Source organism: Pygocentrus nattereri, chromosome 11, assembly GCF_015220715.1.
Source record: "Pygocentrus nattereri isolate fPygNat1 chromosome 11, fPygNat1.pri, whole genome shotgun sequence".
In the NCBI taxonomy this organism is placed as follows: domain Eukaryota; kingdom Metazoa; phylum Chordata; class Actinopteri; order Characiformes; family Serrasalmidae; genus Pygocentrus; species Pygocentrus nattereri.
In genome coordinates, this window is record NC_051221.1 from 1956071 (window position 1) to 1982299 (window position 26229).

Sequence of the window (26229 nt, forward strand, 5' to 3'; positions counted from 1 at the left end):
AACAGGCTCCTCCAATAACATTACAGAGATACAGGTTCAGGTCAGATCTTTACTGAAGAAGTCCCTGTAAAACAGAAACACAGTTAAAATATGTAGACAGAATGTCTGTTATAAGCTTGGAAGGTCTGTTTAAGGAAGATGTTCCATATAATATTAACATGCACCACTGTTAGCTTGGTGCTAACATAACATTACAAACCCCTTATGGGCACTAGCATCGCCAGAGCTGTTGATAAGATAAACTAAAGCCTCTCACAGAGTGATGTAGAGGGTTTCTGCATTAATCATTATTGGGCTGGTCTGCTGCTGCTCACACCTCTCATTTTGGGGCATTAGCATTTTATTTTACCACAAAATGCATAAGAAGTTTATTTAGTAACACCTTTCTGGGATCTTTTGGAGAAAATTATCTCTAAAATTGTACTTTTCATAGTACTTTAGTCATTATTTCACTGAAGTATCAACACTTTCACTGGAGTCTGATTTGAAGCTGCTCTTTCTCTCTCAACACCTTTCACACTACACGACTTACCCTGTTGTTCTATGTTTCTACAGTGCAGAACTTCCCAAGAGTCTAACTGGACCTGATGGACACAGTGGTCAGTAGCAGTTGATGTGCTGTTGGACAGAGTGACCCACCATGGACTCTGACTTCAAAGAGATGTGACCGATCACAAAGCAGTACAGATATCACCAATGAGCTAAAATGGAATTTAACACATAAATCATGAAGTAAATATGAATAACTCAGTAAAAAGTAGATTACTCTACTTGATCGGAAATGAAAGTATTATAATTTGAAAACAGTCAGGAGAAAACAAATCACCTGTTTTTAATACATGGAACTGTTGAGGAAATATAACTAGTTAATATTCATCTCTGCTCTTCACTATACAGCAACACAAATCCCCCACTGCTCCTGATGCTCTGGGTGTTCCCCAGGGGTCTGTTATGGGCCCCCCTGTCTTTATAGTTTATATGCAGTCCAACACTCAAATTCATGGATTATGTGTTCATTGCTACATTTCTGATATTTTTACCCAAAATGTAACCGGGCCAACACACTACTGTAGTCATACGTTAGATTTAGTTTTGACACTAGGTCTTAACATAGACAAGCTTAATATCCTACCGCAAACCACAGCGATCTTCGACCATTACTTAATTTCATATGAGCTACGATTTAGCCATAATATATATACGTCCCCTCGTTATTCAACAAAGCGCACAATAAAACCTTTTACTGCCCTACAATTTATAGAAAATCTCCCAGAGTTATCAACCCCAGTCTCCACTGCATCAGACCCAATGGAACTAGATTTACTAACCGATTATTTAGAAAATACATTACGATCCACTTTAGAAAATGTGGCCCCACTTAAAATAAAAAGAATAAGACAGAAAAAGCCCCGTGGTACAACGATAAATCCCGGACCTTAAAACAAACAGCTCGGAAATTAGAGCGGAAATGGCGTCATACCAAACTGGAAGTGTTCCACACTGCCTGGAAGAACGGCCTTATAGAGTATAGAAATGCTCTCACTGAAGCTCGCTCAGCATATCTTGCCTCGCTGATCGAGAATAAAAGTATAATCCTAGAGTTCTGTTTAATGTGATTTCCCAAATCACACAAAATCAGGCAGGTAATGAACCAGAAATCCCAGCAACTCTCACCAGTGAAGCTTTTATGGACTTCTTTAATAATAAAATTGATAATATTAGACAACAAATTCAACCCACAGTATTAAATCCAGCTTGGCCATCATCTGACTTGGCTGATATAGAACAAAACACAGCTGTAGAAAAGAGCCTGGAAACCTTTTACCCCCTCCCACAGCTGGAGCTAGAGAAGATTATCTCTTCTGCAAATTGCACAACCTGCACACTCGAAGCAATTCCAACAAAATTACTTAAAGAAGTACTGCCAGTCATTATAAACCCTATTTTAACTACAGTAAACTCGTCCCTTAGTCTGGGCCATGTACCCAAAGCTTTTAAACTAGCAGTGATCAAACCTCTGATCAAGAAACCAAATCTTGATGTCGCCGTTTTGTCTAATTACAGGCCTGTTTCTAACTTACCGTTTATATCTAAGATCTTAGAAAAAGCTGTGGCCCAACAACTTAGTTCATATCTACATAAGAACCATATATATGAAAAATTTCAATCTGGATTCAGGCCACACCACAGCACTGAGACGCTCTAGTTAAGATAACTAATGATCTTCTTCTTGCCTCTGATCAAGGCTACATATCTCTCTTAGTGCTACTTGACCTCAGCGCGGTTTGATACAATAGACCACAATATTCTCCTAGAAAGGTTAGAAAACATGGTTGGAGTCACAGGGACGGCCCTATCATGGTTCAGATCTTACCTATCAGAACGTTATCAGTTTGTTAGGGTAAACAATTTATCTTCCAATTATTCAAAAGTGAGATTTGGAGTTCCACAGGGCTCTATATTAGGACCTTTATTATTTACACTATACATGTTACCGTTAGGCACAGTTATAAGTAATCATGGCGTAAACTTTCATTGTTATGCAGACGATACTCAACTGTACATATCAGCCAAGCCTGATGACAAATACAGGTTAAAGAAAATGGAGGACTGTGTAAAAGACGTGAAAGGCTGGATGTCACGCAACTTCCTCCTATTAAACAGTAACAAAACAGAGGTTCTCCTTCTGGGTCCAAAATTAGCAAGAAGTAAATCACCAGATTTAATCTTAAATCTCGCCGACTTTCCAGCCACACCTGGATCAGCAGCAAAAAATCTCGGCGTTATAATAGATTCAGATTTATCATTCGATCAACACATAGGCGGCATCACTAGGACAGCTTTTCTACATCTTCACAACATCACCAAGATCAGAAATGCCCTGTCCCTGCGTGATGCAGAAACGCTAGTACACGCCTTTATTACTTCCAGGCTAGACTACTGTAACGCGCTACTGTCAGGATGTACGAGCAGGAATTTAAACAAACTCCAACTAGTCCAAAACGCCGCAGCCAGGGTCCTCACTAAAACTAGAACATCTGATCATATCAGTCCAGCGCTATCATCACTTAATCGGCTGCCTATTAAATTCCGTATTGATTATAAAATCATTTTATTGACTTATAAAGCCCTACATTGTCTCGCTCCTGAGTACCTGCAAGACCTTGTTTCTCATTATGAGCCATCACGACCACTCAGATCCCAGAGCACTGGCTTATTAATAGTCCCCAGAATTCCTAAGGCTGCAGCTGGGGGAAGAGCTTTTTCTTATAAAGCCCCCAAACTCTGGAATGATCTTCCAGAAACTGTTCGGGACTCAGACACAGTCTCAATCTTTAAGACTAGGCTGAAAACTCACTTGTTCAGTTTAGCTTTTGGTAGCTAATGTTCCCCCTAGATAAAGGCAGCAGATCCAGGGGTCCATGGACACAGGGAATTATAGTAAACTGAGACGCTGGTGCCGTCGTCCTGCACGCGGTCACTCAGGTTTGTGGACAGTGGAGCGGAGGGATGCCGAACTGTCTCAGAGTGCTGCCGTGTCTGTGTGTCCTTCTGGTTCTCTCCTTTTAGTTAAGCTGTCATAGTCAGATCTGCCGGAGTCGTTAGCCACACTCTGGAAATGTCCACATTCCCTGTTTATGTACAAACGGATAGAATAAAACTAATTCCCTCTCCCTGCTTTCTTTCCGAGTATACAATCGCCCACATGTCCGGCCGGACACTGAAGGACGACCGACAGCCAAGCCCTCCTGCTACCCACTTCAGACCAGCTGCCTACGCCCCAACCACCTACCTCGGATGAGCTGCCCACCCTACGCTGATGTTTTCATAGACTCCTAGTTATTCATAATACCAATATTACTGCTATTAATATTAGTAATATAATCACTTGTAGGTAGTTTGACCAGAGGAGGACGGGTCCCCCCTGGTGAGCCTGGTTCCTCCCAAGGTTTCTTCCTCAGTTCTGAGGGAGTTTTTTCTTGCCACTGTTGCCCCTGGCTTGCCCACCGGGGGTTTCTGTACATTCTTAGAGTTCACTTGAAACTTTTTCTTTTCTGAAACTCTGTAAAGCTGCTTTGTGACAACATCCGTTGTAAAAAAGCGCTATACAAATAAATTTGATTTGATTTGATTTGAGGTGGAGGCTGCGTTTTGGAAATAGCCGGAAAACCTCGTCTCACCTGTTTACATAGAAGTCACTGGAGACGACTGATGACGTCTCTGGTGCTTGAAGGGTCGTCCCATTTCATTGGGGGGAAGATTTCAACCACTAGCCCTTCTAACGCCGTCTCAAGAGGGAGGGTTACCCTCAAAAACAAGGGGTAGGGGTAGAAATAAGAAATGGGACTGGGCCTTAATTAATAAAGTGTCCTGAAGGTATAAAACAGGTCTTACATACTTAATGTGTGAGGTCACTGAGACCTGAATAACACCAGTGTTTATGGAGTAGTGCAGGGTCATGAGGTCACAGATCAGCCTGATGTTTATTAGGTACAGGATTATCTCTCAACTGCAGCTCTAACACAGAGAATTCCTCTTTATTTGGTGATGCTGCCCTGTTTATGTACCACGTCTGTTCACTGTGAAAGCAGAGCGGCAGCCTTTCTAGTGACTGTAGTCCCGTCAGTGAAAAGAGACCCGCTTCCCCCACAAGGAGGCGCTGTTGTCTAAGTTAAACAGAGATGTTGGAGATGGTGGACTTGTAGTTAAAGCCTGTGATGAGTCTTAAACAGTAGTGTGGACTTCATTACTGCTTGAAGGGGAGGAGTTAATTCTCTAGACTCCTTAAACTGCTGTGCTGTTTATTCCACTCTAGTTTATTTCAGACCACACAAGCTAATGAATGGGTGGAGCTCTGAGCCGTGAGCTGCTGTGCTGTGGTGGAAAGTTTTCAGCTTGGAGAAATAAAGGCTTTGGAGCAGCATCAGTGGATCTCTCCTCTCACAGTCCTTTACCTGCCTGACAGTTCAGTAGTTTATTCTCAAAGGTTCCTCACACTGGTTCTCAGTTCCAGCCCTGAACGCTCTACAGTCCTCATACTTTTGTAGTCTTAGTCCAGCACACTGGACTAAACCCATGACGGGCTTTAGAATTACCTGATGAGTTTAATGAGGGACGAGACACTACGACTACGAAGCAGCACTAAAGGAAGAAGTGAAACCCCCCACAGCCCACCCAGCTGAACACAAACAAGCAGTTTTAAGCAGTAAACAGTCAGACAGAGAGAGAGAGAGAGAGGGAGAGAGAGAGAGAGACAGAGAGAGAGAGAGAGACAGAGAGAGAGACAGAGAGAGAGAGAGAGAGAAAGAGAGAGACAGAGAGAGAGAGAGACAGAGAGAGAGAGAGAGAGACAGAGAGAGAGAGAGAGGGAGACAGAAAGAGAGAGAGAGAGAGAGAGAGAGAGAGAGAGAGAGAGGACAGAGAGTGAGAGACAGAAAGAGAGGGAGAGAGACAGAGAGAGAGAGACTGAGAGAGAGAGAGAGAGAGAGAGAGAGAGAGACAGAGACAGAGAGAGAGAGAGAGAGAGACAGAGAGAGAGAGAGAGAGACAGAGAGAGAGAGAGAGAGAGAGAGAGAGAGAGAGCAGTGGGGTGGAACTCAGATCTGCATGAACAGGCCTGAGTCGTCCTCTTTCTCCCAGAATAGAGCAGCACTTTCACCAGATGTTCAGCTTCATTCAGCCAAACTCCCTCAAGATCAACACACAGCACTGCATTGAATCTCCAGCTGAACTCCCTCTCTAACAACACTGACCATCACCATTCATCACAGTAAAGAACTCAGACTGAACTCAAAAGAACTGGAAACTATGCAGCAGCACTGATGCGTTCTAGCACTGGAGAACATTCACTGGTTCCTCTTTCCACAGTGGAACAACTAGAACTTTCCTAACTCCTAATCTAACTACCATCAGATGAAGTGTCATAGAAACAGTTCAAACCTCTCATTAAAACCTGTGAATGTCTTCATCCAGGAGAACCTCACTGACCTCAGACCAGCTGGTCATCATGATCTGCAGCTGATAATGAGGGGATTAAATGAATCTCCTGTTTAAATAGAATAAAAGTCTCTTTTCACAGTGAGTTTGGTTCCTCCACTGAAAGAGAACCACAGTGCTACATTTCAGTGAAGTCATTGTACATAAACCTCCATCACTCCTCACTGTTCACCCTGAGCTCTTCTACACTCATCAACTATTGATGAGCTTTAGAAATGAACGTCTAGCACTGAATGAACAGAACTGAGCTGATACTTTTTAATCAGATCTGAATAATCAGACGTGTTTATTATGGAGGTGTTTGGTGAGTCCATTTCCATAGAGGCTCCACTTTGCATGATCAGCCCACGCTTCAGTGCTCTGCTAGTGTTTATAGTCCTGTGAGTTTAACACTTCATGACTGAGAGCTGCTGCCCCACAAACTTCACCCACAGCAACCATGGCTTTGGTCTCCATCTTCATCTGGACGCTCACCCTCTGGACTCAAGGTGACTCGCTCATTTGCCTTTGTGTAAATTGATTTCTGTCCTGTTTGATGTACATTTTGTTGTATTTTACGTTTCATACAATATTTCTTTTAATGTTTTCATCGTTTTTATCTTTTAATTTTCAGGATCCAGTGGTCAGGTGACCATGACTCAGACTCCTGCAGTGAAAACTGTTTCTCCAGGAGACTCAGTTACCATCAGCTGTAGAACCAGCACTGCAGTATATAACAATAACTGTCTAGCCTGGTATCAGCAGAAACCTGGAGAAGCCCCTAAACTCCTGATCTACTACGCTACCAGCAGACAGTCAGGTATTCCAGCTCGTTTCAGTGGCAGTGGATCTGGATCTGACTTCACTCTGACCATCAGTAATGTCCAGACTGAAGATGCAGGAGATTATTACTGTCAGAGTTTTCATTATATCAGTAGCACAAACCTGTTCCCACAGTGTTTAGTAGGTGTACAAAAACCCCCCTCAGTCCAGCTGCACAGAGACTTCACTCTCACACGCATCAGTTTTTAGTAGGAGATCATATTCAGAGGTGAGTTCACTGTAAAACATAGTTTATTTTCTATAATCAATAGTTTATATGATGCATTTATTCATTCAAATTATTTATTGAGTAAAGCCAGTTCAGTTCAGCACAAATTCAGGCTCTTCAATAATATTCAGATTTAGCCATTAAGTTCAGATCTTTACTGAAGTGTCTGTACAACTTAAACACAGACAGTAAAAACATGTAAACTATGTCTGTTATAAGCTTTGAAGATCAGGGTTTAATTTAATTAGAGCTGTTATAAAATCTTCATGTGCAGCTCCGTTAGCTTAGCGCTAACATTACATTACAAACCCCTTAGAGGTGCTAATCTCACAATCTAGACTTTTTCATGTGATTTAATCCAAATTAATCCTGTCCACTCAACATTTAACATCTACAGCAGATCACTGTTCCTGTTATTGATTTATTTATGATGGAGTTTTGACATTAATGACCTGAACTGGAGGTCCAGCTCTGAAACTCACAGTTCAGGACTGAGTTCTATAGAGAAACTCAGAGCTTGAGTAGATTTTAGATCTGATACTTTTTTACTCCAGTTGTACTTTTACTGCTACTTCAGTCATGATTTCACTGAAGTATCAACACTTTCACTGGAGTCTGATTTGAAGCTGCTCTTTCTCTCTCAACACCTTTCACACTACACGACTTACACTGTTGTTCTGTGTTCCTACAGTGCAGAACTTCCCAAGAGTCTAACTGGATGTGATGGAAACAGTGGTCAGCAGCAGTTGGTGTGCTGTTAGACAGAGTGACCCACCATGGAGTCTGACAGGCAGATGGACCAGCAGGGGGAGCCACAGCCCACCTCAGCCCCTCCCAGCAGCCTCCTGGAGCTCCACCCTCCCACACTGATCAATAAAACTCCCACTACTGATCCTGGAGTGTGGAGCTGGGAGGCGTGCAGGAACGCTGCTGTGGGTTTTCCCACTGGCCATGTTCCTGCTGCACCATTACTCTCTGTACACTGTGATAAAGAGCCCAGGAGAATCAGCTGGAGCTTCATTCCCCACTGCACTTATTACACTGTTTATACTCCCATTACTTCCCTCAGAAGAACCTCACTCCATGGTCTTCTACAGGACCATCACAATCCATATCGTGAAGCCGTTTATAGTGGATTTTGAAGTAGGCTTTGGATCCTTGTTGTTTCAGACACCAGCCGCTTTTCTAGTTTCTTTACTAACTGGGTCACATTTGTTTCCAGACTTTATTGGTATTTACCCTGTAGAACTTCTGTCAGGAGCAACATTAGCACCTCCTGCTGTTACGATGTCAACACAGATCAGACGCTCGCAGATAAAAGAACAACGTTGAAGTTTGCTTAAGGTTTTGATGGATGTACAGAGGGCATAGTCAGAACAGGCGAGGGTCAGAACCAGTGAGCAAGAAAACCAAAACAAACAGGACATCCAGAGAGTAGCCAAAAATCAGTACGAGTTCAAAAACCAACATCTCATAGAGGATCCAGCGAACAAACCAGCAAGGGCAGGTCAGACATACAAAAAACAGGTCATACACGAAATAACTGACAAACAGAGAACTCTCAGTGGACAAAGAAAAAGGTTGGCAATACTTCACAAAGTTCTACGCTAAAGCCCGGCTTTATATACTGACTAACGAGCTGTAATAAAAACAGGGGTGATGGTTTAGAATTCCAGTGAGGCTGAACGCTGAAGTGAATGTTCACTGGTTGATGGCTTTAGAGTAGGAGTCACTTGGTCTCCCACTGATTCATGGGAGTTGGAGTCCTCTGGGCCATTCAAGGACTCAAGTGATCTGAGTAAAAAGGAACAGGTGGGGGAGGCGTCTTCACCAGAAGGCTTGACACCTGCCCTGACTCAAAGCTTCTAGTCCTTGCCTTCTTTCCATTCCTGACCTTCTGTCTGTCTTGCTTCTGCCTGTGTTGAACATTTTTGATCCCTTTCATTTCTTCATACATGTGACCAAAAAAATATGATCACATTATTTCAAACAAATAGTTTCTGTAAGTGTTGATCAGCCCAACACATTGACTTGGAGGGATCTTGGCCTGTTCCTCCAGAACTGTTTCAGCTGTACTTTGTTGGTATGAATGCCACCCATCAGGTTCTGCCTCAATATTTCCATTGGATTAAGGTCTGGACTTTGACCAAGTCATTCCAACATTTCTTCTGCGTCAGTCGTTCTTTATAGACTAACTGGTGTTTTTAGGGTCATTGTCTTTCTGCAGGACCACCTTCTGTTGAGGTTCAGTTCATGGATTTATGTCCTAACATTCTCCTATAAAACTTACTGATACATTCCGGAATTCATAGCTCCATTAAATGATGGCAAGCTGTCCTGGTCTAATACCAGCAAACTGAACCAAATTGTGATACTCCCACCACCATGTTTCTAAGTTCAGTCATGGTTCTTATGCTGTAAGTGTTCGGTTTTATTAAATGTTATATTTCTTGTTTGAGCCACAAAGATCCATTTTCCATCCACATGTCATTATTTCAGTCATCTTCTGGCTCATCCAGGTTGTCTTCAGGAATCTTTATACAGGCAGAAATGTTCTTCTTGGAGAGTAATGGCTTTCTCCATCCTATCATTCCATACATACTCTTCCTCTTCAGTGTTTGCTTGATGATGGACTCATGAACTCTGACATTACCCAGTGTAAGACGGCCTGCAGGTTCTCAGACATATCCTGAGATTCTTCATGATCTACCAGAATATTATGTATCTTAGTCATGGAGTAATTTTCTGTTGGATCACCCCTCCAGTGAAGGATATCAGTGGTGTTGAATTGGTCTGACAGTGGATCTGTGAACACAAACTCATCAGAAAATGTTTTAAACTTCTTCCAGTCTAATCAACACTGACATGTTTTTCTGAGATCCTCAGAAATCTCTTTTGGCAGAGTCACGTGGTCACCGCGAGGGATGTAGAAGGCTTCGACGAGAGCTCGGCGTAATCCCCCAAGAATCTGAAGATTATCATACCTTAAATTTAATTTTTGAACTTTAAGTCAGCTTATTTTCTCTTCGGAAGGCTTTTAGCACACTATAATGGCAACCAGTTCCAGAAAAGCAAACGCCAAACAGCCAACTACCCGTCTTTCTGACAACGACGAACTTGCTGAGCTAGTTAAGCTAGCGGTTGCCGATGCTATAAGGGAGGCTATCCCCACGCTCGTGGAAGACGTGGTGGCGCAGCTAATAAATAAGACTCAGACCCTGTTGGATACGCAAGTTGCCTCACTTCGTGAAGAAATTGTTTCTATGCATGCTGATGTCTCAAAGTCAGCCGATTACATGGAAAAAAATGAGAACCGCATGGCGGAGTTGGATAGTAAGTTATCGGCAGCGGTGAGCAAGCTTGAAGCACAGCACGCCAGACTGGAGGAGAAAATAGCGGATATGGAAGGACAGGTCGCGCAGAGATAACATTCGAGTTCACGGCATTCCAGAAAATGCTGAAACCGCAAATGCTCTTTGCCTACCTCACGGAAGCTATCCCGCGTTGGTTTCCAGGGCTGTGCTCGGATCGAAATTATGCGAGCACATCGCGTGGCGCTCCAAAGGAAGACGCGAACGGCAGGACCTGTTCCTCGCGTTCTCATCTTCAAGCTCCTCCGTTTTACCGACAGAGACAAGCTTCTCAAAGCAGCTCGGAGCAATAGCGTGGAGGTCGATGGGAAAAGCCTTTACGCTTCACCCCTGACTACAGTCCGCACACTTTCAAGCGCAGGCTGGCCTACTCCGACTGGATGGACATTCTGCAGAAGCAAGGGTTTCGCACGTTTCTTCTCTACCCCGCGAGACTCAAAGCATGTCGCGGAGGAGCCAGCCACATCTTTAACTCCCCGCGTGAGGCGAAGTGTCTTCATTGAATCCGCTAATGAATAGAATTTGATCACTGAGGTAATCGAGTCCGAGTATTGACTCATTGTACAACCTTTTCACTCTGGTAGTGGCTGTAATGTTTTATTAGAATTGTTAAATGCATCTGCTGGTCTGTATATTAACATACACAAATGCTTTTTCCTTCCCTTTTTTTTTTTTTTTTTTTTTTTTTTTTTTTTTTTTTTGGTCTGCTGACTGTTTCTATTCGTATTTCAACAGGGGCTACGTAAGTTTGGTATGATATACATATAGTTCTGAACTAATTCTGGGGTGGGGGGAGAAGCCACACACGAACGACGACGGTACATCACTTAAAAACCACGGGTCCAACTTTAGGGGGAAATCACACGAAGATGACATTTTTGGGTAATTGTGTTAATAGAGTTTGGTTTTGGTGTGGGAAGGTGGGGAAGGGATATGGCGACATGGTTAATCGGGGTGGGACGGATCTCTCTCATTGGTTTGTTTATTTACTGTACTTTGCACTGTTTACTCTCACTTTTGCTATTATGTTTCAATGTATATAGCAGTTAAGTTGATAATTTCTCGCAGTTATGATGAGCAGCCTTCACATAGTTAGCTGGAATGTAAACGGTTTGAATGGTCAAATTAAACGAACAGCTTGTCTGGACCATTTGCGCAGACAACGTGTGGATATTGCCCTAATACAGGAATTCCCATTTAAGAACAACCGACACCCGCAGGTTTTCAAATAAGTACTACTATGTGGCTGCATCTGCGTCTTTAGACACCAAAACTAGGGGTTCGCTGGTAGTGATGAAGCGCAGTCTCCAATTGAATATATTAGGAACATTTGGTAGTGAAGATGGTAGAATTTCATATGTGAAGACAGTAATATCGGGGCGTAAATTGGCTTTTATTTCTGTCTATGCTCCTTCCCAATACGAGACAGATTTCTTTCCTTATTTAACTTCGATCTTACTACAACTCCAGGAATACTCCCTCATTCTGGGAGCAGATATGAATGCACTTGCAAACTTGGCACTGGATAAATCCAACCAACAAGCTTCACCCACCCAGATGAGAGCATCTAAAGACCTCCAAGGTTTCCTCAGGCCTTTAGCCTAATAGACTTATACCGGGTACTTAATCCTACAGTTAACTGTACACTTTTTACTCAGCAAGACATCAAAGTTATTCTAGGATAGATTACATGTTAGCTTCCCCCGCATCATTTTCTAAATTATATAGTGCTGTAATTAGACCTTGTTCCCTATCAGACCATAGCATTGTCTCTGTGCATGCCACGCTGTCTGGAGTGCCGATGAAAGCACCACAGTGGCGATTTAATACTTCACTATTAAAAATGAAGAATTCTGTATATTCCTCAGGGACAAACTTAATACCTTCATAGGTCTTAATACAGGCTCCGTTACTGACCCTAGATTTGTATGGGACGCCATAAAGGGATGTATTAGGGACTCCTCAATTGCGTTTGCCTCGCATCTTAACAGAAGTAAAATGAATAAGATAACAGAGCTGGAGCGTACACTTAGTCAGCTTGAGAATCAGCAACATGTTAAGCAATCTGGGATTTTACAAGGGAAAATTGCTGTGGTGAGATCTGAACTGAATTCACTGTTGAGACATAGAGCAGAATTTCTGATGCATAGGACCAGAAGAACATACTATTTTTATGGGGCCAGACCAAGCCATTTATTATCGTTAAGGTTGAAAAACCAGGAGAAATACTCTAATATTATGGCTATTAAAACACCTCTACACATTCTGACTGACCCCTCGGGACATCAATACTGAATTTAAAAACTTCTATTCCACTCTATATAAATCAGAGGTTGAGCTTAATACAAATTCATGTGCGTCCTTCTTGAAGGACTTGATCTACCCACCCTATCAAGCAGTGAGGCTGATTCACTTGGTGCCGTCATTTCTTTAGAAGAATTGAAGAATGCTTTGGTAAATATGAAGACGGGCAAATCCCCAGGGTGGGATGGAATTCCTCCAGAACTTTACCTTTCCTTCTGGGATGTGCTAGGACAACCACTGTTAAATATGATCAACACAGCTATAGACAAAGATGCATTTAACACAAGTGTTAACATGGCTATACTTACAGTATTGCCAAAACCGAATAAAGACCCGACTCAATGTGGTAATTACAGACCTCTCTCCCTCTTGAACGGGGATGTTAAAGTATATGCCAAAGTGCTGGCATCACGATTGGAGGCCTATTTGCTGAAATTGGTGCATAGCGACCAGACTGGTTTCATTAAAAACCGCTTAGCATCTGACAATGTGCGTCGCTTGTTGCACATATTCATGAGGCAAACAATATCGAACTCCCGTGCTCAATCCTATCACTTGATGCTGAAAAGGCATTTGACAGACTGGAATGGGACTATCTTTGGACTGCTCTGTACAGATTTGGATTAGGTGCACAATTTATCCACATGATTAAAATCCTTTATGCAAATCCCTCAGCCATGATAAGCACTGGCAATATTCTCTCCTCTCGATTCTCTGTTTCCAGGGGGACTCGCCAGGGCTGTCCCTTGTCACCTTTATTGTTCGCTCTCTCTCTTGAACCACTTGCCCAAAGATTAGACAACATTCTTTAGTGTCTCCCATCACTTTTTGCAATACAGAACACCGAATATCACTTTACGCCGATGATATTCTTCTTTATGTAGGTAACGCTAATTCTTCACTGCCACATCTGCTGTCTACCTTTGATTGGTTCAGCACATTATCTGGTTATAAAATCAATTGGACCAAGTCATCACTGATACATTTAAATTCTAGAGCATCACAAACAACCCTGCCCCCCCACATACCAGTAGTCAAAAGTTTTAAATATCTCGGTGTGGAGATTTCCCCTTCTGTTTCTTCTATAGTCAAGAATAACTACCAGAATATCTACAGTCAAGTTGAGAAAGACCTTGAACGTTGGTCCACACTTCCAAACTCTTTACAATCTCGCATATCGACAATTAAGATGGACATACTACCCCGTGTTAATTTTTATTCCTCCATGATTCCTCTTACACCCCCAAAGGGATATTGGGAAAAGCTTCACTCATTAATCTCTAATTTTGTATGGAAGAAAAAAAGACCTCGCATAAAACTCACTACTCTCCAGCGAGACAAGATACAGGGTGGGCTGGCTCTACCAGATTTTAAGATGTACTTCTGGTCCTTTGTGTTACGTCCTCTTACTGTTTGGTTTAACCCTAATTCATCTGTCTCTTGGAGGCAGATTGAGGAAAACCTTTCTTCACCTCATAGACTACAAGACCTAATATATGCTAATATTCCTTTGAAGAAATTAAAACCGCGATTAGGTCCAGTAATGTCATGTCTACTCAAAACTTACTATACTTTAATGAAACATGTGCGTGCAGGTCTTAAATGGCACAGACATACACCAATATTTAACAATTTTTCTCTTCTTAGGGGTAATGAACCTTTTACACATCCGCAATGGGAAAAACAAGGAGTTAAGGTTTTGCAAGATCTTTACAGTGATAATGGTCTACGTGCCTTTAGTGATTTACAAGCTGACTATGGTTTACCTGGATCATCCTTTTTTCTGTATTTGCAATTAAGGTCAGCCATGAGGGCATACGGTGTCCCATGGGGTACAGGCCTGCCCACTCACCCCCTTCATAGGTTGCTGGCTGTAAGGGGACCTACTAGGGGTATAGTATCAAGACTTTATAGATTTGCTTCTGAACCTCAGAGGTCCCTTCCAGTAGAGGCCACATGGCAGAGAGATTTGTCAGTTGAAACTGACGAGATTTGTTGGAGCACAGTGTGGGAAAATATATGTAAAACATCCAAAAACCCTGACCATCAATTAATACATTACAAATTTGTTCACAGGATGTATTTAACACCTAGAAGACGCCACTCTATGAAGATTATCACATCTCCTAATTGCGATCTATGCACACTTAACGTTTCAGGGACATTTATACATGTATATTGGGACTGCCCTGATGTAAGCATTTTTTGGAAACAGGTATCTTCTACCTTATGCGACATTCTTGAAACCACAATCCCACATTCTCCAGTGTTACTTTTGCTTAATGACGACTCGTCCCTAGACATGTCTTTACAGCAAAAACGTATTCTATGGGCTGGGCTCACTGCTGCCAAGAAAATGTTGGCCTCGAGGTGGAAGCCACCACATTCTTTAGAGTGGCGAAGGTGGGCTAATTCCTTTCTTGATATCATTCGTATGGAAAGATCTGTTGCTCAAATGCATGCAGCTAGCCCTAAAACATTGAGGGCTTGGGATATGGCATACAGTGTAGCTAAAGAGAGAGTGCAGTGTGATTGATCTTATTTACTTATATTTTTGTTTGTCTGTTTAGAGAAGATGTTTTGATTTGTTTGTTTCTCTATGATATGTTTGTAACATGTTTGAATGTGTGTTTGTGTACACACACAGAGATGTGCATGTATATCTTAACTGATATATAGAGAGAGATCCTGGGTAATTTGAATTGGGGGGGGGGGGGTGTCATCGGAGTCGCCAGGGGGAGGGTTTTAAATGGTTAAAGAAATTCTCAGTTATACATTATGTGTATGGTTTTTTGTTAAGAAACAATAACATACATACGTGTGTATGTGCGTGTATGTATGTATGTATGTATACAAGAGGTACATAGAATGTATACCTATATGTTTTCAATAAAAATTGATCACAAAAGAAATCTCTTTGGCTGAGACATGGCATACACTGTTCTTTTAAATAGAGTAGAGACATTCACACTCAAACCTGATTGTCCAATTGATTGAACCTCCTGACCATATCCAACAAAATCCTGACCTGACATCCATAGAGCATTTTAAAGGGTGATTTGAGTAAATCACCATGTCCATGATTTGGCCATGTCTTTGTAGATGAATCACAGGTATCCTAGCTACAGTTTCGAGTCTATGGGCCTCATTCACCCATGAGTCTTTTCTGAAGTTTGTTCTTGATGAAGGTTCTAAGAGAAAGTCTCAGATTCATGACATGATCTTAAAGCCCAGATCTGTTCTCACCTCTGTGCTCTTGAGTGTGTGCAGATTCTGTTCTTACCAAAGAGCAAATCCCAAATAAAACACTGGTGGGTGATAGAATCTTCATTAAAACTGTGTAAGTGGGTTTAAGAAGAAATTTCTACCTAAGAACGTTTGGTGAATGAGGCCCATTGAGATCAACTAAGAGGATGACCTTGAGGGTGAGACTGAAGTTTAAGGTCAAGGCCTTTCAAACCAGATCTTTGCTTGGAATAATAGGTCTAGCTTTGTTCCCTTTAAGTTAAAGAACCTGGATTAAGAAGATTTGAAGTATTAGCAAAATCCACAGCCTCAGTTCTAAGAATTCTTCTGATTAGTGCAGCATAGCGTTACTAAAATATGTCTGTACGTGGACTGATGCGATTTTCTCCATCCATTTTTTGAAGTCCTACCAAATATTTCTGCTACTTCGTGAACTTGGTGTTGACTGTTTTTTTTCAAGATTTTTTGGATTTTGTTCTCATAGATTATATTCAAGGATTCACCAACAGTGCTGGTCAGTTCCAGTCTTGGAGTCTGAACACTCGACATATTACTGTATTCTTCCTCTAACACACCTGACTGACTCAACTGATGCAGAGCTTAATGATTCCCTGATGGGTTGAAAAAGGTCTGAAACACTAAGAACAAGACACAGCCACAGTTATCAGCACTAAAGGAAGAAGTGAAACCAGCCCCCCACAGCCCACCAGCTGAACACAAACAAGCAGTTTTAAACAGTAAAAAGTCAGAGAGAGAGAGAGAGAGAGAGAGAGACAGAGAGAGAGAGAGAGAGAGAGAGAGAGAGAGAGAGAGAGGGAGAGAGAGAGCAGTGGGGTGGAACTCAGATCTGCATGAACAGGCCTGAGTCGTCCTCTTTCTCCCAGAATAGAGCAGCACTTTCACCAGATGTTCAGCTTCATTCAGCCAAACTCCCTCAAGATCAACACACAGCACTGCACTGAATCTCCAGCTGAACTCCCTCTCTAACAACACTGACCATCACCATTCATCACAGTAAAGAACTCAGACTGAACTCAAAAGAACCGGAAACTATGCAGCAGCACTAATGCGTTCTAGCACTGGAGAACATTCACTGGTTCCTCTTTCCACAGTGGAAGAACTAGAACTTTCCTAACTCCTAATCTAACTACCATCAGATGAACTGTCATAGAAACAGTTCAAACCTCTCATTAAAACCTGTGAATGTCTTCATCCAGGAGAACCTCACTGACCTCAGACCAGCTGGTCATCATGATCTGCAGCTGATAATGAGGGGATTAAATGAATCTCCTGTTTAAATAGAATAAAGTCTCTTTTCACAGTGAGTTTGGTTCCTCCACTGAAAGAGAACCACAGTGCTACATTTCAGTGAAGTCATTGTACATAAACCTCCATCACTCCTCACTGTTCAGCCTGAGCTCTTCTACACTCATCAACTATTGATGAGCTTTAGAAATGAACGTCTAGCACTGAATGAACAGAACTGAGCTGATACTTTTTAATCAGATCTAAATAATCAGACGTGTTTATTATGGAGGTGTTTGGTGAGTCCATTTCCATAGAGGCTCCACTTTGCATGATCAGCCCATGCTTCAGTGCTCTGCTAGTGTTTATAGTCCTGTGAGTTTAACACTTCATGACTGAGAGCTGCTGCCCCACAAACTTCACCCACAGCAACCATGGCTTTGGTCTCCATCTTCATCTGGACGCTGACCCTCTGGACTCAAGGTGACTTGCTCATTTGCCTCTTTGTACAACTGGACAAGGGACGTATAATCTTTAAAATATATTGTTAAAACATAAATATATATAATGAGTTTTACATGTTTTTAATATTTATAAATAAATGTATAAAACTAAAGTTTTAATCTACATGTATTTATTATTTTTTGGTTTCCAGGTTCCAGTGGTCAGGTGACTGTGACTCAGCCTCCTGTCATTTCTTCACTTCCAAAAGAAACAGTTCAAATCAGCTGTAAAACCAGCCCTGCAGTTTACCGCTGGAGTGGTGGAGAAGAGGGATTAGCCTGGTATCAGCAGAAACCTGGAGAAGCTCCTAAACTCCTGATCTACTACGCTACCAGGAGACAGTCAGGTATTCCAGCTCATTTCAGTGGCAGTGGATCTGGATCTGACTTCACTCTGACCATCAGTAATGTCCAGACTGAAGATGCAGGAGATTATTACTGTCTGAGTGGACACAGTATCAGTGGTAGCTGGGTGTTCCCACAGAGTTTAGTAGGTGTACAAAAACCCCCCTCAGTCCAGCTGCACAGAGACTTCACTCTCACACTCATCAGTTTTTAGTAGGAGATCATATTCAGAGGTGAGTTCACTGTAAAACATAGTTTCTTTACTATAATCAATACTTTATATGATGCATTTATTCATTCAAGTTATTTATTGAGTAAAACCAGTTCAGTTCAACAGAAATTCAGGCTCTTCAATAATATTCAGATTTAGCCATTAAGTTCAGATCTTTACTGAAGTTTCTGTAAAACTGAAACACAGACAGTAAAAACATGTAAACTCTGTCTGTTATAAGCTTTGAAGATCAGGGTTTAATTTAATTAGAGCTGTTATAAAATCTTCATGTGCAGCTCCGTTAGCTTAGCGCTAACATTACATTACAAACCCCTTAGAGGTGCTGATCTCACAATCTAGACTTTTTCATGTGATTTAATCCAAATTAATCCCGTCCACTCAACATTTAACATCTACAGCAGATCAATGTTCCTGTTATTTATTCATTTATGATGGAGTTTTGACATTAATGACCTGAACTGGAGGTCCAGCTCTGAAACTCACAGTTCAGGACTGAGTTCTATAGAGAAACTCAGAGCTTGAGTAGATTTTAGATCTGATACTTTTTTACTCCAGTTGTACTTTTACTGCTACTTCAGTCATGATTTCACTGAAGTATCAACACTTTCACTGGAGTCTGATTTGAAGCTGCTCTTTCTCTCTCAACACCTTTCACACTACATGACTTACACTGTTGTTCTGTGTTCCTACAGTGCAGAACTTCCCAAGAGTCTAACTGGACCTGATGGACACAGTGGTCAGCAGCAGTTGGTGTGCTGTTAGACAGAGTGACCCACCATGGAGTCTGACAGGCAGACTGACCAGCAGGGGGAGCCTCAGCCCACCTCAGCCCCTCCCAGCAGCCTCCTGGAGCTCCACCCTCCCACACTGATCAATAAAACTCCCACTACTGATCCTGGAGTGTGGAGCTGGGAGGTGTGCAGGAACGCTGCTGTGGGTTTTCTCACTGGTCATGTTCCTGCTGCCCCATTACTCTCTGTACACTGTGATAAAGAGCCCAGGAGAATTAGCTGGAGCTTCATTCCCCACTGCACTTATTACACTGTTTATACTCCCATTACTTCCCTCAGAAGAACCTCACTACATGGTCTTCTACAGGACCATCCCATGCCATGCCATGAAGTAATTCATAGTCCAGATTAAAGTGTGTTTTGGATCGTTGTTGTTTTAGTTACCAGCCTCTTTTTCAATTGACTGGGTCACATTTGTTTCCCGATTTTCTGATTTACTCTGTAGATCTTCTGTCAGTAGCAGCAGCAGCACCTGCTGCCCTGACTCAAAGTTTCGGGTCTTTGTTTCATTTTCTACCTAGCCTTCTGACTGTGCTGCATTTTCTCTGGTTTTCCTGAGCCATGCTGTCGTCTTCAGCCTCTGCACATTTTCATTTGACAGGCAGTGCTGCTTGAAAGTGTTTTGAATTGGTCCAGTAGCAGAAAAACAGCACTAAATCATGATACTGCCACCACCCTGTTTTACAGTTGGCATGAGGTTCTTATGCTGGAATGCATTGTTCAGTTGTGCTAAACAACATCTCTCATTTAGAGCATAAAGATACATTTTGGTCTGATCCATCCTCATGTCATTATTCCAGTGTTGTTCTGGCTCATCCAGGTGATTTTAACAACTTTAAACAGGCAGGAATGTTCCTCCTGGAGAGTAATGGCTTTCTCTGTGCTAGACTTCTCTATGGACCATTTTACCTCATTACTTGCCTGATGGTGGACTAATATACATTGATATTAGTGAGTGTGGGAGAGGCAACAGATCCTTAAACATTACCCTGGGGTTCTTTGTTATCTTCCAGAATGTTATACATGTTAGTTGTGGAGTCAGTTTTGTTGGATGACTGCTTAAGGAAAGAGTAACAGTGGTGTTGAATTTACTTGACTTGTACTGTATTGAGTGACAGTGGATCAGTGAAGCCCAAACTCATCAGTAATAGTTTTAGAACTTCCTCCAGTCTATTGAGCATTGACAAATAATGTTCTGATTTCCTCAGAGATCTTACTGTCTTAGGAGACATGGCATGCACTAATAAAAGAGTGAGGTAAAGGCCAGACTTTCTTAGTGAAGACTCAGGTTGACATTTTTAAATATGGTACGGTCAGTTATACTCCAATCTGACTGTCATCCAACTGACAGAACCTCTTCACACTAATAACCACCCACACTAAACTGAAAAGTCTAGCCGTTTACATACTTTTCCCCAAAAAAACAATATTTAATGTCCCAGTCTTGGAGACTGAACAAGCTACATATTGCAGTATTCTTACTCTAACACACCCACAGTTATCAGCACTAAAGGAAGAAGTGAAACCAGCCCCCCACAGCCCACCCAGCTGAACTCAAACAAGCAGTTTTAAGCAGTAAACAGTCAGAGAGAGAGAGAGAGAGAGAGAGAGAGAGAGAGAGAGCAGTGGGGTGGAACTCAGATCTACATGAACAGGCCTGAGTCATCCTCTTTCACCAGATGTTCAGCTTCATTCAGCCAAACTCCCTCGAGATCAACTCACAGCACTAGTGTCCACTGATACAAAGTCCTTATAAGAAAATCTGTCCACTCTTGACAAATTTCCGGTCAAGACCAGCGTCTTGTCTCTTTGAATGAGAAGAGATCAGTTACTGTTTTAATTACATTCATTTTACCAGACAATTCATTTGAGATAAACCTTCTAAAAAGCATCTGCCCAAATACTGCAGAAGGATTTTCCTGCTCGCTCTGGATCAGAGCTTTTCACTGAAGGGCAGGACTTTCTCCACACATAGACTCCACGTTGAGCATTAGGAACTTTCCCATTCACTTTCCAACCAGTGTCTCCTACTTTATAATGTCTGACTTGCATGAGGGGAGCAGTCCTGTAGATCTAGATCTGTTCTCCTGTTAGTTCTGTGAACCTGACTGTGCTATAATCTAGAACCAACCACTTCATTTAGATTTAGCACAGTCGGCACCAAAACACCCTGCAGTAATCTGCTGTCTTTACTGACGGATCCTCCTAAAGTTAATCTACCTAACATTAGCAAACTCAGGTAACAATGATTTCATTATTTATACAGAGTCCCTCAAATCTACGTTCACCAGCTCTGCTGCTGGAGATCCACCTTCCTGCAGAACTCAGCTCCAGCCCAAATCCAGCTCACCTGATCTGACTAAATAAATGGACATGTAGAATTAACACTAATCTTCCGCGAACTACGAAAATTTTCCTAAGGGAAACCAGCGACCATGTAGCCCACTCCCCTGCTGTGAAGCGATTAACGCCCATTGTCTTGGTAATGATATGGAGTGCGGTGGAAGTGGAAACCCCCCATGCCCACAGAAAGCTCCTACAGCTCCCAAAGCACCTAACATGACACAACTTGAAGGTGAACTTCAAGTTACAACCCGAGTGTATATGTTACCGATCCGACAGCGCGACGGAGAATCTGTAGAATCGTGTTTCAAAAGTTCTAATTCAAGGGCGCGTAGTAGCGACGGACGGAGCAGTGGCGATTTCTCTAAGACTGCAAGGGAAGCTCAGCTTGCCCTAAAATGTCAAACATGTTCAGTTGTGTTAACATTTCATTCACTACAAATGCGTTAAAAGCTGAGTGTCTTTTCACTTCAACAGGACCGCTCATTCAAACGGGACGTCTTTTTCATTGCTTCGAAACTCGCCGGTCATTGGATAAATGTGGTGAATGGAGCTGTGGGCGGGTCTGGACGCGGAGCTTCTGCAAAATGATTGAAGGATCAGACGAAAGGCTGAATCCTGTTTTGATTGACAGCTATTTTTACCCATTTACGTCAAAAGACAAACTGCAACCCATTTCTTGGCGTTTACTTGGTGAAATTACTTGTGCATTTCCGTTGTTCATTGTGTAAATAAAACACACTCCTAGTATTTCCTTGTTTCACTTTAACATAATTTCAACATTTCCTTGTACGAGCTAGCCAGCAAACAAGGTTCACACACAGAGCTGCTGTCTCAGTCCTCCTCTGTGAATTAACATAATAAAGGGTGATGTATGGTCCTGCTAATTGCTGGCAAGAAGGAGGGGTGATGTCCTGAGGATCTTGAAATCTCAGGAGGACTAGTGTTAAATGACTGTGTGGAGGTGAACTCTCCAGGAAGGTCTCTCTCCAAGAACAGGACTGGTGACCACTTTTTTCCTCCACATCTGGATGTTGTTACCATCTAGAGCTGAAATAGCTGCAGCTGTGTGTGTCTGGGTGGATTATGAACTAGATATACATGCAGAACAAGTCCATACATTACATTTACATACTGTACGGTTCCTGCCCTGCTGTGTTCTTCACTCTGACTGCGTCCAGATACTTATGCTACTGCTCCTGTCCTCCCCTCTCTTTCTCCTGCTCCTCTCCTACCTTGGAAGAATGCAGGGGAATAGAGGAGGGGAGAGGGGCAGGAGGGGTAGAGAGAACCAGCAGAACCTGGGGAAACGGAACAGCTGAGTCCTTTAAACGTCACTAATAGACAGAATAGATTCACAGAAAGCTGGAGTTGGAGTTGGCCTGTGAAAGCCCAGTGTAACAGCATGAAGCCTCTGATGTTCACTGACAATCAGAACAGCTTTCATTATGAAGTGTAGAAGTGGAATTTATATCAAAACAGAATATTTATATCAGGTTTATTAAATATGCATTAAAAGAGTTTCTCCTGAACCTGCGACACTCAGAAGAGTCCAGACACATTATTCTCCAATACAGCGTTGAAAAGGAGTAAAGTACAGAGCTATTAGAGCTCAACAGTGGTGGACAGTATCTGAGTAACTGAGTAACTGAGTATCTGAGTAACTGTAATTAGTTTCTGTACTTTAGTATTTTTGGTGTATCTGTACTGAAGTTTCTCCGTTCTGGGCGACTTTTTCCTTTCACTCCACTACATTTCAGAGTCTAATATCCGACTTTTTCCTTTTAGTTCTGTGAACCTGACTGTGCTATAATCTAGAACCAACCACATCATTTAGATTTAGCACAGTCGGCACCAAAACACCCTGCAGTAATCTGCTGTCTTTACTGACTGATCCTCCTAAAGTTAATCTACCTAACATTAGCAAACTCAGGTAACAATGATTTCATTATTTATACAGAGTCCCTCAAATCTAAAGTACAGAGCTATTAGAGCTCAACAGTGGTGGACAGTAACTAAGTAAATGTAATTAGTTTCTGTACTTAAGTAGTTTTTTCATGTATCTGTACTGTTTTTCCATTTTAGGCGACTTTCTCCTTTCACTCCACTACATTTCAGAGTCTAATATCCGACTTTTTCCTCCTACATTTTGAGAAATCTGTCGTTCCTTTCGGTTTCTGTGTGTATAAAAACGTAACATGTCAAAACAAAAGAAGCGCAAAGCCAGAGCACCAATCAGGGCCCAGCGGTCACTTTGTTTAGAGCTGGTTTTGACCTGTTGGTCATACCGACCCAGTGCAGCACGCGGTTCAACGTCAGCGCAGCAGCGTAAAACTTTGGGAGAGTCTGTTCAACATAAATGATGAACTAACCTAACTTTGTGTAAATAGAGCTCAATATAGAAATATGTCCACATATGCAGTCGAGACTGACGCGGCTTTTTTCTGAATTTCTACAAACACCATTTCATTTTATAGTAAATGAGTTTGGGCTGGTTTATGTTTATGAACAGACGCCTACAGATCAACATAGTAAAGGAGCTCATCTGTGATCCTGAGTTTAAAGCCAGTTTTTATTCAACTTAAACTTGGAACTAAGTTGTAAATAAATCTGAAACTGAAACTTTGCTTGTGTGTAAAAAGTGATTTCAGAGCCACTCGGTTCTCCCTGATGGAAACTGTTTACCTTCAGTGTTTTGTGCTTCTGATCATTTTAATAGACGTCAGCGTCACTAATTAATGACGTTCTATTAAAAGACTGGTTTACGAAGAGAGACGCTGGAGGACTTTCACCTGAAATGAGTTCATGAAGCCATTCTGGTTATAAAAATGATATCAGGACATCAGAGCCAGAATTACTCTTTTAGTACTTTTACTTTATACTTAAGTACATTTGAAGGGAAATACTTTAGTACTTTTACTCAAGTGGAGGTCTAAAGGGAGGAACTTCTACTTTTACTGGAGGAATATTTTACCTTGGGGGTCTCGACTTTAACTCAAGTACACGGGGAAGCGTCTGTGTAACTGAGCAGCTGAACTAAGAAGATTTAGTGAAGATTAATGACTCAGTTTTCTGATGTACCTTCAGTGTCAATCAACAAGCCTCCTGTGAAACGGTGTATCAGTGTGTTCAGGTCAATGAAAGTGGCTGTTAGATTCTGGAGATTTAGAGTCTCTGAATCAGAAACATGACATTTATGAATAATATGAATAACTTGAATAAAGACTTGCTGATAATAAAGTTACAGTCCGATGACCAGACAGGGAGAAATATATTTATAGTTTATTTTGGGGGGGTTATTTATTCATTTATTTAATGGAAGTTTGTCAGTGTGTTTATTTATTAATGGACAGATTTATAGACTGTTATATTTCTCATGTCAGTAAAAAATTGTTAATACTTTTCCCCCCAAGAAAACTTCCAAAAATCATGACATAAAAGACTAAACACTGTTTAAAAAGCTTTATTAATTAGAAGAGAAATGAACAAAAAAGAAAAGTTTACATGTTTATTGTTGCTGGTTGAGGAAAAATAACACAATAAACAATTAAAGACTGTAGATATTAATACTGAAGATCTTTATTGTGATGAGGAAGTGATGAGATGAAGATCAGAGCATTAAGCAGAGCCATGTTTGAGCTCACTGAAGATCAAGAGGAGCTCTAGCAGCTCCAACACATGCGTGGACGCTCACTGCCCAGTGCATTGCTCTCTCCTCAGGGTTTGGCTGACAGGAGTCTGGGAGTCCTTGGTGGCCTCACAGGTCACTGTCTTCTTTAGCCACTGGTCCTCCTGGAGGGTCAGGGTGCTGCTCCAGCTGTAGAGGCCATTGTCCTTCTGCAGAAGCCCGGGGCTCTGGCTAACCCCCGAGCTCCAGCTGCTCCCGTCCACCTTCCAGCTCAGCCTCCAGTCTGAGGGGAAGCCCTTGTTGGCCAAACACACGAGTGTGGCCTTCCCCTGCTGCAGCTCCACGCTGGAGGGGGGCAGGACCGTGAGGGTGGGCGCGGCCACACCTAGGACACACACACAGTTTCATTTCCCTTATTTCTAACAGAGCACAACTGAGTTCAGTGATGCATTCAAAACCAAACTCTAATTACAACCTTAAACTCAACCGTTTCACACACAAACTCATATTTCCAATCACATTCATAGCTGCACTTCATTTCCATTTTCATTAGAAAATATGACTGAATTTCACTCAGTAAAACTCGGACATTCTGCACATCCTGTGATGGGAAATTTGAAATGGAACATGATTTTATTTCCTCCAAAAAAATAAATAATCCCTAAATAAATGGAGCTGCAGTCTCCATGTACAATGGCTTCAAAGCTTTAGAGCAGAAAACGCTGCTCATAATAACCTCCACATTGTGGCTTCCAGATGGAGACAGAACTGCTGTAATGGAGCCCAACACTGACACTACAATCCAGCTCTACATCTGATCTTTTTAAAGAAATGTCATTAGTGAACACTTCACAGGAAACCTTTAGGAAATATTAGTGTTTTAAAGAAAAGAAATCCAGTTCAGAAACAGGAGCTCGTGGTAAAGCCTAAAGCTCCACGCTCGCCACACTTCAGCCAAGTTCTAAGGAAATACATTCAAATTTGGAGCAGAACTGATTTAGAAGAACATCAAGTACATCTGTACTGTTGATCCATAATCATTTTAATAAAAGATTCCTTTTGAATAAGGAGGAAAAGTGGACTTACTTCCAACTGACAGTTTGGTTCCTCCACCAAAAGTCCACCACAGTGATACAAACTGGTTTACTGGCTGTACAAAAACCTCCTGCTCTAAACACGCCACTCTCTTCAGCC

General features: G+C 41.9%; 2 gene segments (V, D, J or C); one reads left to right on the plus strand and one right to left on the minus strand.

The window, feature by feature from the left end:
- The first annotated feature begins 6436 nt into the window (after positions 1-6436).
- The window catches only part of LOC108416665, a 137024-nt gene continuing 117231 nt past the window's right edge, over positions 6437-26229 (plus strand). The window contains 2 exon segments of the V gene segment in view: positions 6437-6485; positions 6611-6923. Coding sequence covers positions 6437-6485; positions 6611-6923 — 362 coding nt within the window.
- LOC108416138 overlaps positions 24963-26229 on the minus strand; it is a 143147-nt gene continuing 141880 nt past the window's right edge. The window contains 2 exon segments of the V gene segment in view: positions 24963-25420; positions 26122-26156. Coding sequence covers positions 25098-25420; positions 26122-26156 — 358 coding nt within the window.